This window comes from Asparagus officinalis, chromosome 2, assembly GCF_001876935.1.
Source record: "Asparagus officinalis chromosome 2, Aspof.V1, whole genome shotgun sequence".
Taxonomy (NCBI): domain Eukaryota; kingdom Viridiplantae; phylum Streptophyta; class Magnoliopsida; order Asparagales; family Asparagaceae; genus Asparagus; species Asparagus officinalis.
In genome coordinates, this window is record NC_033795.1 from 41,673,214 (window position 1) to 41,687,610 (window position 14,397).

At 41.4% G+C, this 14,397-nt stretch overlaps 1 protein-coding gene across 1 annotated transcript; it reads right to left on the reverse strand.

Annotated features, from left to right (window-relative positions):
• LOC109831106 (probable auxin efflux carrier component 1c) lies at nt 10,064-13,468 on the reverse strand. Its single transcript, XM_020398445.1, has 4 exons — nt 13,326-13,468; nt 13,080-13,165; nt 12,845-13,002; nt 10,064-10,093 (listed from the first exon to the last, which is right to left on the reverse strand). Exons 1-4 carry the CDS (start codon nt 13,466-13,468, stop codon nt 10,064-10,066), a joined length of 417 nt encoding a protein of 138 aa, XP_020254034.1.

The following is a 14,397-nucleotide window of genomic DNA, read 5'->3' on the forward strand; positions in this document are numbered from 1 at the left end:
ACAACTACTACATCTTGATCTCTTTGGTCCTATGTGTGTTGCCTCTCTAGGAGGTAAACACCATGCATTTGTTATTATTGATGATTTTTCACGCTTTACATGAGTGATTTTTCTTGAAAATAAAGATGAATGTTTTGAAGAATTTTCTCATTTTGTAAAAAGAGTTAAAAATGAAAAGAATTTGAAAATTATTAAAATTAGAAGTGATCATGGTGGTGAATTTCAAAATAAATCGTAATTTTTGTGCCCATCGTGGTATAACTCATACGTTTTCCGCTCCTAGAACACCACAACAAAATGATATTGTTGAACGGAAAAATCAGACCATACAAGAGATGGCACATACAATGATTAATACTTTTGATTTGTCAAAATACTTTTGGGCGGAAGCCGTCAATACGGCATGCCATGTCTTAAATCGTGTTTTAATTAGACCTATTTTCAAGAAAATACCTTATGAACTCTATTTTGGCAAAACCTCAAATATTTGATATTTTTGTATTTTTGGTTGCAAATGTTTTATCTTAAACACTAAAGATCACCATGATAAGCTTGATTCAAAGATTGATATTGGTATATTTTTGGGATATGCATCTAGGAGTAAGCCTTATAGGGTTTTCAACAAACGACCACTCGTTATTGAAGAGTCTATAAACGTTACTTTTGATGAAACTAATGATGGTTCGCAAGATGTTTTGCCTAGGGATGATAATGATATTGAGGGAGGATTGGAGCTTTTGTAAATAAATGACTAACCCTCAACGGACGCACCAAATATTGGGGAAGGCAATAATGAACTAAATCTAGAAGAACTCCCCAAGACATGGAAATTTGCACCGGATCATCCTAAGGAACAAATTATAGGGAGGTCATCCAAAGGCGTCATGACTAGCTCAAAGGCAATGAGCGAATATGGTAATGTTGCTTTCTTATCCCAAATTGAGTCTAAACGTATTGATGATGATTTAAAAGATGAGTTTTGAGTTTTAGCTATGCATGATAAATTGAACAATTTTTTAAGAAACAATGTTTGGAAACTAGTTCCTAGACCTAAAGATATTCATGTTATTGGAACTAAATGAGTTTTTAGAAATAAACTTGATAAATTCGGCATAGTGACTAGGAATAAAGCTCGTTTAGTTGCCTAAGAATACAATCAAAAGGAGGACATATATTATGATGAAACTTTTGCACCGGTTGCAAGATTGGAATCAATTAGAATGTTTTTGGCCTTTGCTGGTTTTAAAAATTTTAAGTTATATTAAATGGATGTTAAAAGTGCTTTCTTGAATGGTTTTATAGAAGAAGAGGTATATGTTGAGCAACCCCCCAGCTTTATTGATTCTTTATTTTCAAATCATGTATACCGGGTTCAAAAAGTTTTATATATGTTAAAACAAGCTCCTAGAGCTTGGTATGCTTGTCTCTCAAGTTTTCTTGTTGATAATGGTTTTTCAAAATGAAAAATTGATAATACACTTTTTGTTAGAAAAAGGAAAAATGATTTCATTTTGGTTTAAATTTATATTGATGATATTATTTTTGGTGCCACTAATGAATCTTTGTGTAAGGATTTTTCCAAAGTTATGCAATATCAATTTGAGATGAGCATGATGGGAGAGCTTATATTCTTTCTCGGTCTCCAAGTCAAACAAACAAATGATGGAATATTCGTGTCGCAAAGCAAATATGCTAGAGGGTTTTGGTCAAAAAATTTGGGATGGAGAACTCCAAACATTCCACAACTCCAATGAGCACAACCATCAAATTGGACTTGGATGAGAGTGGTGAGAAGGTACACCAAAAGCTTTATCGAGGTATGATTGGTGGTCTACTTTACCTTACCGCTAGTAAGTCGGATATAATGTTTAGTGTTTGTGTATGTGTATGTTTTTAAGCTTCTCCTAAAAAGTCTCATTTGGTTGCGGTCAAAAGGATTATCAAGTATATTAATGACACTATAGAACTTGGTTTATTTTATCCTAAGAACACTTCTTTTGATCTTTGTGGTTAATGTGATGCCGACTTTACCGGATGTAAAGTAGACCGCAAGAGTACGAGTGATACATGTCAATTTTTGGGTAGCTCACTTATTTCTTGGTCATCTAAAAAACAAAATTGTGTTGCCTTGTCTACTACGGAAGCAGAATACATTGCCCGTCGGCTTGTATAGTGCACAACTTTTATGGATGAAATAAAATTTAATTGATTTTAATTTACATTTTCATGATACAAAAATACTTTGTTATAATACTAGTGCTATTAATATTTCAAAAAAATTAGTTTTGCATTCTAGAACCAAGCATATAGATGTACGCTATCATTTTTTACGTGATCATGTTGTTTGGGTCAAAAATCATTGTTTTCATTGTGATTGAATCTATTACAATTTTAATCGTTTACAATAAACTCAAATAAAAAGTTGATCTTTTTATACATTGTGATTGAATCTATTACAATTTTAATCGTTTACAATAAACTCAAATAAAAAGTTGATCTTTTTATAAGATCTCCTTATACAATAAAAATTTTAATCGTTTACAATAAACTCAAATAAAAAGTTGATCTTTTTATAAGATCTCCTTATACAATAAAAATATAAAAGATACGACTCTTGTCAAACAGCGCAACAAATATTTATCACCCGCTGCTTGCGTGGGAACTTTGCTTGTGCAGGGGACGTTAATATCCGTGGACCGTCACGGATCAGATCCGGTTGACAGATTGATGATCAAAGCTCTTAATTGCTGCAGCGATGATCTCGACCAAGCGAGATCACGGCTTTTCTCGAGATTTAAGACTAAGCTTAAATCCGGAGGAATATGGGACGGGTCTTGGATCTCTCGAACTCCACTCTTTATGCACAGGAGATCGCCAAGATCCGCTAACCCTTGCTGTAAATTCATGGCTCCACTCTCCAATTTGGCAGCGTTTCACCCTCTTGATGTCCGCCCCGAGAAATGAGCACCCGAGCTCGTATTTATAAGCTTCGGGAGCGGGTATTTGGATAAGAACGAGGGATTCCTCCTTATCTTCAGTTGAGAACTAAATAACCACCGTATCAAATCAGGTGGGACGCTCAGGAACAAACAAATCCCAAAAGAATCCGTGAAAACCGAAAAAACTGACTTTAAGTCAAAACTGGCCGATTCGCCACTCGGTGGCTCGGCCATGGCCGAGCCACCAAATGGTGGCTCGGCCTTGGCCGAGCCACTGAGACTCAGCTGCCAGGGCCTTTATCGGTTATTTTCGGGTTTTGACTTGTTATGCCGTTACGCGTATTTCGTCGTTTCGTTGACTTGTACGCTGTTTTGGTGGTCGATGAGTACGCGGGTCACTTAATGGTGGCCGATGAACACGCGGGACACTTGGAGCTGGCTGACAAGTGTATGGATCACTTGGAGGTGGCCGGTGAGTGTATAGGCCAGTCGGTTTGCCAATTTGGTGGCCGATGGGCGTGCGGGCCACTGGATGGTGGACGGTGAGCACACAGGACATTTGGTTCACCGATTTGGTGGCCGATGAGCGTGCGGGCCACGTCATCAACAGTTCGTTGATTCGCTTGTCGGTGTCAGATAATTCTCTTTGATTTAGATAACGGCGTTCATCACCTTCTCTTTGTCTCGAGCTGTGTGTGGATAGGGCATTTTTAGATGCTTATAGATACCCCCTCCAAAGTATTTCAGACTCATTCTTCTATAGAGGAGTCTTGGGTGCTTTGGATATGATAGCCCCCCCCCACACACACCTTCAATCGGTGTCAAAAGACCTGTGAACTGCTTCAATTCTTGACTTCTTCAGCCTTCAGTCTATTCAGTGTTTTGTCGAATAGATAAAGTTCTTCCGGCGCTGTGTTTATCGTCTGACCGTTGTCTAAATCTTGAATCAAAATTGGTGAGTTAGTTTTGGCTCGTATCATTGAGTTGAATTTGAACTGATTATCTTCGTTGCAACGCGTTGACCGGCGTTGGCCTTAGGGTTTTATATCGATCGGCATTGACTTTCATCGCAACACGTTGACCGGCGTTAACACAGTTTATACTCGTACGTTTGCTGGAGTCTATACAGTTTAAGCTCTTAAGGCATTGGAGCGTGACTGTCTCAAATGTTGGGCTACAGGACCAACTATTAAAGTTGTTTCGTCTGCAGATATGGATCTTATCCCAAAATCGTTGGATGCTCAAGTCACGAGACCAACTAATGAACCTGATGCATCAATAACTCGCATTTATAGAATTTTTGGTAAATTCTCAGCCATCAACGGGTTTGGTTAGCCTTTACCGACTACCATTTGAGTCGGGCTAGCATGCAGATTGTTTAAATCCGTTCTGCACGTAACGTTGTACTAAAAGAGTTAACCCTTTTAGTGCTACGATATTGAATACGTAGACTTCATCTTTCTCCTATCAAAAGACTAAACAGCGACGTGTATCAGACGTAGACTTAGGATTTTTGGCAAATCCTCAGCCTTTAACGGATTTGATATGCCTTCACCGATTACCGTTTGAATCGGGCTTGCATGCAGATTGTTTAAGTCCGTTCCGCATGTGACGTTCTACTAAGAGAGTTAACTCTTTTAGTGCTACAATATTGAATACGTAGACTTCGTCTTTCTTACGGGAATAGACTACCCGGCAACGCGTGTTAGGCGCTGACTTATCCCTACTTAGGCTTCGGGATAAAATTTCCCAGACTGGAATTCTGGTATCTTTTTCAATAAGTAAAAAGACTAAACCGGCAACGCGTGTTAGGCGTTAACTTATCTCTACTTAGGATTCGGGATAAATTCCCTGTACGTGTGAAGCACGGATTTTGGTGTTATGAATAACAACCTGCCACAATATCGAATATGTGGGCTTTTGTCTTTTTTTTACGGTCAAAGACTAACCGGCAACGCATGTTAGGCGCTGACTTATCCCTACTTAGGCTTCAGGATAAAATTCCCCAGACTAGAATTCTGGTGTCTTTTTCAATCGGTAAAAGACTAAACCGGCAACGCGTGTTAGTCATTGACTTATCCCTACTTAGGATTTGGAATAAAATTCCCCGCGCATGTAAGGCATGGATTTTAAAGTTGAAAATGTGGTGTCTTCTCTTGGGACAAAGACGAACCCAAAATGGGAGAGGAAAAATTTTATATTCTATCTCCCAAAACCGAAGAGGAAGAATTTTATATTCTATCTCCAGTTGCCAAGGAAACTCGAAGTGGGATCTCCACCCTAAGAATCCAGAAAAGTGAAATTAGGAGTGGGATCTCCACTCCGAGAATCGGAAAGATTCAAGCAACCCTAACTTTTATAGGATTGGTTGCTTAATCCAAGAAAAGAATTCCTCATTTATTGAGGTGAAACTTCGATATCGACCCTAACTTTTATAGGTTTGGCCAAATAGGAAAATATGGAAGTCTTTCGTTTATCGAAAGGATATTCTGGTCTTGGTCCTAACTGTTTAAAGGTTTGACCAAGATAGAAATTTGAGATGATCCTAACTGTTTAAAGGTTTGATCATTCAATTTGTGGACCTCTCGTTCATGAAAGGAATCGAGAGGGGATTTTGGTTGTGGTCCTAACTGTTTAAAGGTTTGACCAAGATGGAAATTTGAGACGATCCTGACTGTTTAAAGGTTTGATCGTTCAATTTGTGAACCTCTCGTTCATGGAAGGAATCGAGAGGGGATTTTGGTTGTGGTCCTAACTGTTTAAATGTTTGACCAAGTTAGAGTGTGAGTGCAAATCACAATGGGAGTGTTGATTCGTACAAATCACTCAAAGTGGGTTCTTGGTGTTAAGTGACAAATACTTAACATAGAGGGATTTAACAATTATTAAAGACCATGAGATTAAAATTCCGAGTACTCTGTCCGGACTCAAACAATGGGAGGGTTGAGTGCACAGACGTAGCAAGAGTTTGAGTGGATTCAACCAAAATGAATTTTGGTGGTCCCATCGTTAATTAGTCTAATCGATGGGGGATTTTTGTGGTGAAAGACTGTGAATCGTCAAACACCAATGGGAGTTTTATGAGGGAAGATTGATCCAACGAAGTGATCGAATCTAGTCTCAGCAAAGGAGTGTTCGGAAATCACAGTGGGGATTTAGTTTTTTTTTATCATTTTATTTGTAATGACCGGGTTATCCCTAAGAAAGCTACATGTAGCATTCTTCCGGGAACTTCCTGTTACATGAATCATCCACCCCCAGCTTTCTTTGCAGAACTGGGTCTGACAATATACTCAGCTACATGACCGGGTTATCCTTAAGAATATTACATATAAAAATTCTCCAGGAACTTCCCGTCAACGGTAGGAAATAGTTTAGAATCATATACCTATTAGAGTATTGAGAAGCAGTTTATACTCGTATACTCTTCGGAGTGTTGCCATTCTCATTTGGCTTATCCTAGCATTATGACGCCGGCTTCAACCAAGGTTTGGATGCTATTTTTGAGAGCAAAGTAATCCTTGGTGGGATGAAGGATCCTCTTGTGGTACGCACAATACTTTGGATCCGCGATGTTGTCAGCTTCCTCCTGATCTGGGATAGGTGGTAGCTTGATCTTGTTATTTTCAAGGAGGGACTCGAAAATGGCTGGAACATCTTCGTCCTTGAAGGAGTACTCTTTTTGGAGTTTCGGGTCCGAAGCCTTTTGCTGTCTTCGGGATTACTGTTGTGACGTTTGATTAGCATCAACAGCAGCTGTAGGTGCCTTGCCCTTACCACGGGAGGCGAAGTTCGAGTTCGGAGGATTAGCCGTCGGTTGGCTCCTCTCGGCCTTCTTCCTTCAGAGGAAGCGTTCGGCCCGCTCTCCGCGCGTCTTCAACTCTTTCCATGTGTTAGACGGTGCAACTCCCATAACTTCCAATATCTCAATAGATAGGTTGTTATGATATGTTTGGAGGATGAAGTCCTCCATGATCGGATCTCGGCAGTTCATCGCTTTATTCCGAAAACGTTTGATGAAGTCGTCGACCGTTTCTTCGTCTTCCTGTTTCTCCTCAAAGAGTGTCCTGATGGATATCTCGGCGTCGTCGTCAAAGAAGTTACCGAGGAATGAGCTCTCCATATCATCCCAGCTGTTGATAGTTCCAGGCTTGAGACGGCGGTACCAATCGAAGGTAGGCCCGCGAAGGGTGCTGATGAATGACCAAACTATCAAGGCTTCATTGCCAGAGACCATACCCCAGTGGGACTTGAAGTAGATTAGATGTTGAGTAGGGGAACCTTTCCCATCGAATGGCGTAAAGTTGATCAGGTTGAACTTCGTCGGGTACAGGATCGAATCCCACTTTCTTGGGTAAGGACACGGAATCTCGATCTTCTTTACCTCTCGATCAGACATCAGAGCGTTAATTTTTCTCTCGAGATCCTTCATCTTTTCGTCCTTGTTTGTATCATGCTTCGGACGATTTGTGAGAGGAACAACGGGGCCACCCCTAGTGTTGTCATCATTAGCGGGACCACCCCCAGTGTTGTTGTCTTCAGTAGGGCCACCCCCAGTGTTTTGGTCAACGGGAGGGTTCTTAGTATTGAGACGTTCATCCGTTTCTGAATCGCTACCTGCTTGGTCAGCAAGGTTGCGATGACTGAATTTACCTATCTGATTCGACAAAGCCCGAATCTGTTGGTCATGTTCTTCCCTCATCCGTAGCATAGTCATTTCCATTTTAATCTTGAATGCTTGCTTCTGCTTGGCTAGAGCATCCTCGACCATTTTGGCTACTTCCTCGGTGTTAATCATAAACACTTCGCGGGATTGTCCCGGACTGGATACCGTATTATCAGAAGCGATTGCCGAGTTAGCATCCGATGCTTCATCATCCGAGGATAACCCTCTTTGCATTCTCTGGTAATCCCTGCATCTAGTGGTCCCTGCATGTAGCCGAGTCAGACGATGCGATACGAGGGGGTCGGAGCTAGAAGGCCGAGTCGACTTTCCCTTATCAGCCATATTTACCATAACTTTTGAAAATTCGTCACCTTGAACGACCGATTGTTTCTTGCGAAAACATTTTGGCTTGGACTTAGTCGCTCCGTTAGAGATCCTCTCAAATACCGAGATCCTCTGTGGAGCGGTCTTGGGGCAGCTACACGCTGATAATACTGTCCTAATTAGTTTGGTGCACGGGCAGTGAGATTCTGTTTCTCGGGTACTTCTCTTCCGAGACTTGTTCGTACCCCCAGCCCGATAGTATAACTCGTCGGTCATATGATCGGAGCAACCTATCTCGTGTTGGCACGACTTTTTAGGTATAACGTCGTCGTCTGACGAACATGTTTACTTCTGAGAGCTTGCTGCCTTATTGGCGTTCTTAAGAGTCATGTATTTGGAGCTGCGCTTTTGGGAGCGCGAACTCTTGACGGGCTCTTGGACTTCAATTCGTCGTCCGAGGTGGTCAAGTGCAAGGGTTTTCCTATTATAGGAAGGCTCTGACTTGTTGCGAGGGTGTGTGTGACCCCCAGCTCGAGTGGTTGTTCGGGGTTCAGTCACCGGACCCAGGCGTTCTTTGATCAGAACTTTGCCTCGATCCTCGTGCAAAGGACCCAGGCGATCCGTCATCCTCATCTTGAAACGGGACAAGTTTCTGTGGTCGTGAGGCTTCACCGGAAGTGCGAAATTCATCGGGACAGAAACATGGGCTGTCGGAGGCTTAAACGGGACTGCGGGAGGTGAACCGGGTGCGAACCAAACCCAACCGCGTGCGAACCAAACTGAACCGGGTGTGAACTGGCACGAACCACCACTTGGTGGCTCGGTTTTGGCCGAGCCACCAGATGGTGGTTCGCGTATTCTGGCAATTCCGGGCGCTGTTTGACTTTTTGTCGACGCCGTTTCGGACTTTGGTTTCCAGAGTTGGCGTGGTTTCTATGGCCTCTTGATCATCTCTTTTTGCTTCAGCTTCTGCGCTTCTCGCATGAGAATTCGTGCATGCGCAATCAAGGCGCAACGCTTCTGAATGCGTTACTCGAGGGTTGAGCGGGTCTGTTTGACTTGGATCCATTCATTCGTTGTTGGTTTGGAGGAGAGGTTATTCATTTGCTGCTGGGACACTCGATGCCTTCTGCGTTTCAGATCCGCTTCATAGCAGATCCTGTTAACAGACTCCAAAGCTTTGGCGAATTAGCGCAAGAGGCGTTGGCGCTGCCTTTGGCGAGCTCTTTTCGATAAAGTTGGCGCGCCTTCGGTACTCAACTCCTTGATTGAGGAGGAGTTCAGATTTGTAAGTCTGACTTCATTGGAGACCGGAAGTACGTTGCGAGGTCCAACTGCTACAGCAACGGGGACGTTGATCCTTTTGTGCCTGCGAGGGGCGGAGGATCTGGAGGAGGAGGACGACAGATACTCCTCGAACTTTAGTTGGTCGGATTCGTACTCGACCTCTTCGTCAATCGGGATCTGGATCCGTGGTTGCGACACGACAGCTTCGGCATCGAAGCTGTTGGCTCCCACTGTGGTCGCCAGTTTGTTTGGGTCAAAAATCGTTGTTTTCATTGTGATTGAATCTATTACAACTTTAATCGTTTATAATAAACTCAAATAAAAAGTTGATCTTTTTATAAGATCTCCTTATATAATGAAAATACAAAAGATATGACTCTTGTCAAACAGCACAACAAATGTTTATCACCCGCTGCTTGCGTGAGAACTTTGCATGTGTCGGGGACGTTAATATCCATGGACCGTCGCGGATCAGATCCGGTTGACAGATTGATGATCAAAGCTCTTACTTCATGAAGGAAGTAATTGCTGCAGCGATGATCTCGACCAAGCGAGATCGCGACTCTTCTCGAGATTTAAGACTAAGCTTAAATCCGAAGGAATAGGGGACGGGTTTTGGATCTCTCGAACTCCACTCTTTATGCACAGGAGATCGCCAAGATCTGCTAACCCTTACTATAAATTCTTGGCTCCACTCTCCAATTCGGCAGCGTTTCTCCCTCTTGATGTCCGCCCCGAGAAATGAGCACCCGAACTCGTATTTATAAGCTTCGGGAGCGGGTGTTTGGATAAGAACGAGGGATTCCTCCTTATCTTCAGTTGAGAACTGAATAACCATAGTATCAGATCAGTTGGGACGCTCAGGAACAAACAAATCCTGAAAGAATCCGTGAAAACCGAAAAAACAGACTTTAAGTCAAAATGGCCGATTCCGCGCTCGGCCACCTTGGTGGCTCGGCCGCCGAGCCACCAATTGGTGGCTCAGCCTTGGCCGGGCCACCAAATGGTGGCTCGGCCCGTAGCCGAGCCACTGGTCTGGCCGGGTCGCTTTGGCGTGACTCGGCTGCCAGGGCCTTTATCGGTTATTTCCAGGTTTTGACTTGTTGCGCCGTTATGCGTATTTTATCATTTCGTTGACTTGTACGCTATTTTGGTGGCTGATGAGTATACGGGTCACTTAATGGTGGCCGATGAACACACGGGACACTTGGAGCTGGCTGACAAGTGTACGGACCACTTGGAGGCGGCCGGTGAGTGTATGGGCCAGTCGGTTCGTCGATTTGGTGGCCGATGGGCGTGCGGGCCACTGGATGGTGGCCGGTGAGCACACAGGATGACATTTGGTTCACCGATTTGGTGGCTGGTGAGCGTGCGGGCCACGTCATCAATAGTTCATTGATTCGCTTGTCGGTGTTAGATAATTCTATTTGATTTAGATAACGGTGTTCATCACCTTCTCTCTGTTTCGAGCTGTGTGTGGATACCTATGGGCATTTTTAGATGCCTACACATGTAGCAAGGAAAGATGTATCCCTTGTTTATATTGATACTAATTCACAATTAGCGGACATCTTTACCAAGCCTCTTAGTCAAGAAGATTTTTGTCGCATAAAAAATAAGTTGGGAATGTGCATTCTTTGATTGGTTGTTTTAATAATGTTGCTTGATATTGGTTTTAGGATTATCACTTTTATATCTCAATATTTGCTTTATATTCATTGTCATAGCATGTTTAAACTCACATGGATACTTTGTGTAAGTGGTTGGGAGAGACCGGGGTCAATTCCAAGAGGAGTGGGTTGGTAGTAATGCCTAGGGAGAGGTCGTAAATCCAAACACTTGAGGAATGTGTCACGGGTAGGTCAACACTTGTCGGGTATCTTGTGGGTTTTTGCATGCATATTGTCTCATCCTCCCTTTTTGATGGTTCCAAAGGGGGAGAAACATCTTCTCATTTGTGCACATAGTTAGGGGAAGAGAGCCATATAGATAGGGAGAGCTACTATCTATATTATAAGAAATTATTCTATTTTATTTGCTCTTGAATAATGGTTGTTTGTGATCATCAAAAAGGGAGAGATTGTCGCCCTTGTGTTTTGATGATGATTTACAATCACCATTACTGGTGCTAATTGCTTGTTGAACTATATTGTGTAGATTATAATTTTTCAAGCATATTAGTGCCAACGTTGGAAGATTGGATGGAACAAAATGCTACAACGATGATATCCAAGGAGGTGGGGGCATTATGATGAAGTAAAATTTTCAAGAGCACAATACAAAAGTAAAGCTTCATCAAAATATGGGCATATATCAGGACTAAAGAATTGTATTCATATATGTAAGATATTTGTATTTTTATTTCTCTCTAGCTAGTGCTTAATGTAAATAAGTTATATATTAAGTTGATAACATTTGAAGCTCATTGGGTTCACCCACACACTTTCACAAAAACATTATTTTTGGACCATTTTGAAAAAATAGTAGTTTTTACAAATGGAAAATGCAAATTAGAAAATTCTTTTTATAACATGTTCATTTATATGTTTACAAACATTTCCCAAAGTTTTATATTTTTTAGAATTTATTTACAATTTTTTAAAGACCTATTAAAGTCAAATTTCAAACATGCATAGTCCTTATGCATGATCATAAGTCGACTTATAGGTGCAAATAAATAGACTTATGATCTTCTCTAGAATCAGCAGATAGTTTCTGCTGAGTCGACTTATAAATATGGCAAGTCGACTTATATGTTATAAGTCAACTTATATACTGTAGCAAGTCGACTTATAATACTGTAACAACTATTTTCTGACTATGCTAAAATTATGAGATTTTGTCATTTTTTTGGATTTGTGCTTGGGTTTGGGGCTTCTATAAATACCAACCACCCTCATAACTTCTGTAATCAATTCAGCAAGTAAACAAATCCCAAGTTTGATATTCTAAGTGTTCTTGAGCTCAAACTTTCAATTTTCTATTTCTCTTTTGTGTTCAAGTGCTTGTTTTTCTCACATCCTCACTCCACAACCCTTGAGCTTTAAATTGTTCTTCACTTAATCCTTGTCATAGGATTGTTGTGAGAGTTTTCTTTTTTCTTTTGTCATTGTGTGGTGAGATTAATCTCGAGGAGATCAAGTGTGTGGATTGTAAGATCTCAAGAGGAGATTATTGTGAAGAAGTTCCGGCTTCCAAACCGGGTGTGATAATGTAATTCTCCTCGAGAGTGAGGAGCGGGAACATAGGTCGGTGGACCGAACCTCGTGAACATATCATGTGTCGCCATCGGCTAATTATTCTCTTAACTCATCTCTCTTTTATTGCCTTTGCATTTATTTTAGTTGGTGTGCTGCTTTGCAATATTTTAATTACACATTTATTGTCTCATTCCCTATTCACTAGGGCTGAGCACGGTTCGGTTCGGTTTGGTTTTTAACAAAATTTGAACAACCGAACCGAACCGCCCATTATTCAAAACCGACCCGAACCATTGCAAGTCGGTTCGGTGCGGTTTGGTGCGGTTTGTTCGGTTCTAACTTCATCAAACTTTGAGTGTTTTGCCTGAACTATAAGGAGCATTTTATAAGGAGCATTTGCGCGTGTAGGAAATGAACTAGCGTCTTACCTGAACTATAGAGACTCTGAGTGGTTTGCCTCTAATGCCGACTGCTACAGAAGCTAACGCTATTACAGCAGGACCAGTAATGAACCTTATCAGCGTTCCAATTGTTGCATGTTTCTTTCCACAGGCTATTATCCTTGGTTGCAAAGCCATGAACAATCCTAAGAAGACAATTTTATTTCACATCCTCATTTCAAATGTGATCCACAAAATCTTTAATCTTTGGTACAAATATCACCTAAACTAAACATAGCCATTCGCAATTCAGCATTTGATAACATTGTCACTGAATTCTCCAGTATAGCAGGCTTCTGTATTCCCCATCTTTAAGTATGGTTTGTGCGAAACTTTACATAAAGGCATTTATGTGGAGATTGAAGTAGAATAACTTATGTTTATGAGCTAATTTCTCAGAAACCAAACATATAAAATAATGCAACTTTGCATCATTAATTTATATTATCCTACTAAAAAAATGACTCACCTGTTGCAACCTAGAGTGATAACTGTCCTCACGATCCCATCCAGCTTCAACCTCCTCGTAACATTCACCGACACCAGCACCGGAGTCCCGTCACCCCCCAACTCCGCCTCCTTTGCCCTCCTGGGCGGTAACCTGATCCCCATGGCCGAAGCCCTCGACTTCGAAACATCAGTAGAGAGCCTCGCAAGCCCTAGCCTCTCCAGCGTGGTACAGTAGGCTGGGAAGTGGGTATTCGGTCGGTTCGGGTAGTTCGGGTTGAAAATTTTTCAACCCGACCCGAACCGCCCTACTCATAAAACCGAGTTTTTCGGGTCAGTTCGGGTCGGCTCGGTCGGTTTTTTCGGTTTGGACCGAACCATGCTCAGCCCTACTATTCACCCCACCCTCCTAGGGTATTTCAATATCCTCTAGTGGAATCAAAAGAAGTGTTGGTACAAAACAAGCAAAATAAAGAAATAAACATAATAGATATGATATAAAAAGAGATATCTCCTAAATAAAAATCATGTCTCAACTGAAATACATCTGATATATGGAATAAAAATATCTCAACGTGAATCAACTAGAAATCATACTAAGGTACACTGCCTTTACAATATGAAAATAAAACTCTAATGTCTGAAAGAAACTATAAAACTACAGTGGAGTCTCTAATAATAAAATCATGCGACGGTGACTATACCAGAACTCCGTCATCCTGCAGCTCTCCGAAGCTCTGAACCGCCTGAAAGAAATTAAAATCAACAAAAAGAATAACAACAAAAACGTCAGAGCACTAAAGCAAGATTACCTCCATCCACCTCTAGGGGAAGGGCTGCTAGATGAAGTGGATGCTCTATCTATTAAGCATAATCTACCTAGATTATTTTCCCCGTATCTAGTGGAATTAATATTTAGACACCTACAATGCGAGACGTAGTATGTCAAGCAAAATAATTCAAATAAGGAAACCATCATGTATATACTATTGTCTCAAATTGTAGATATCTAGACATTAATACCGAACTAAGAATAGACAACCTAAATGAAATAAATAATTAGTAACCCACAACACGAGACTGGTACGTCGAGC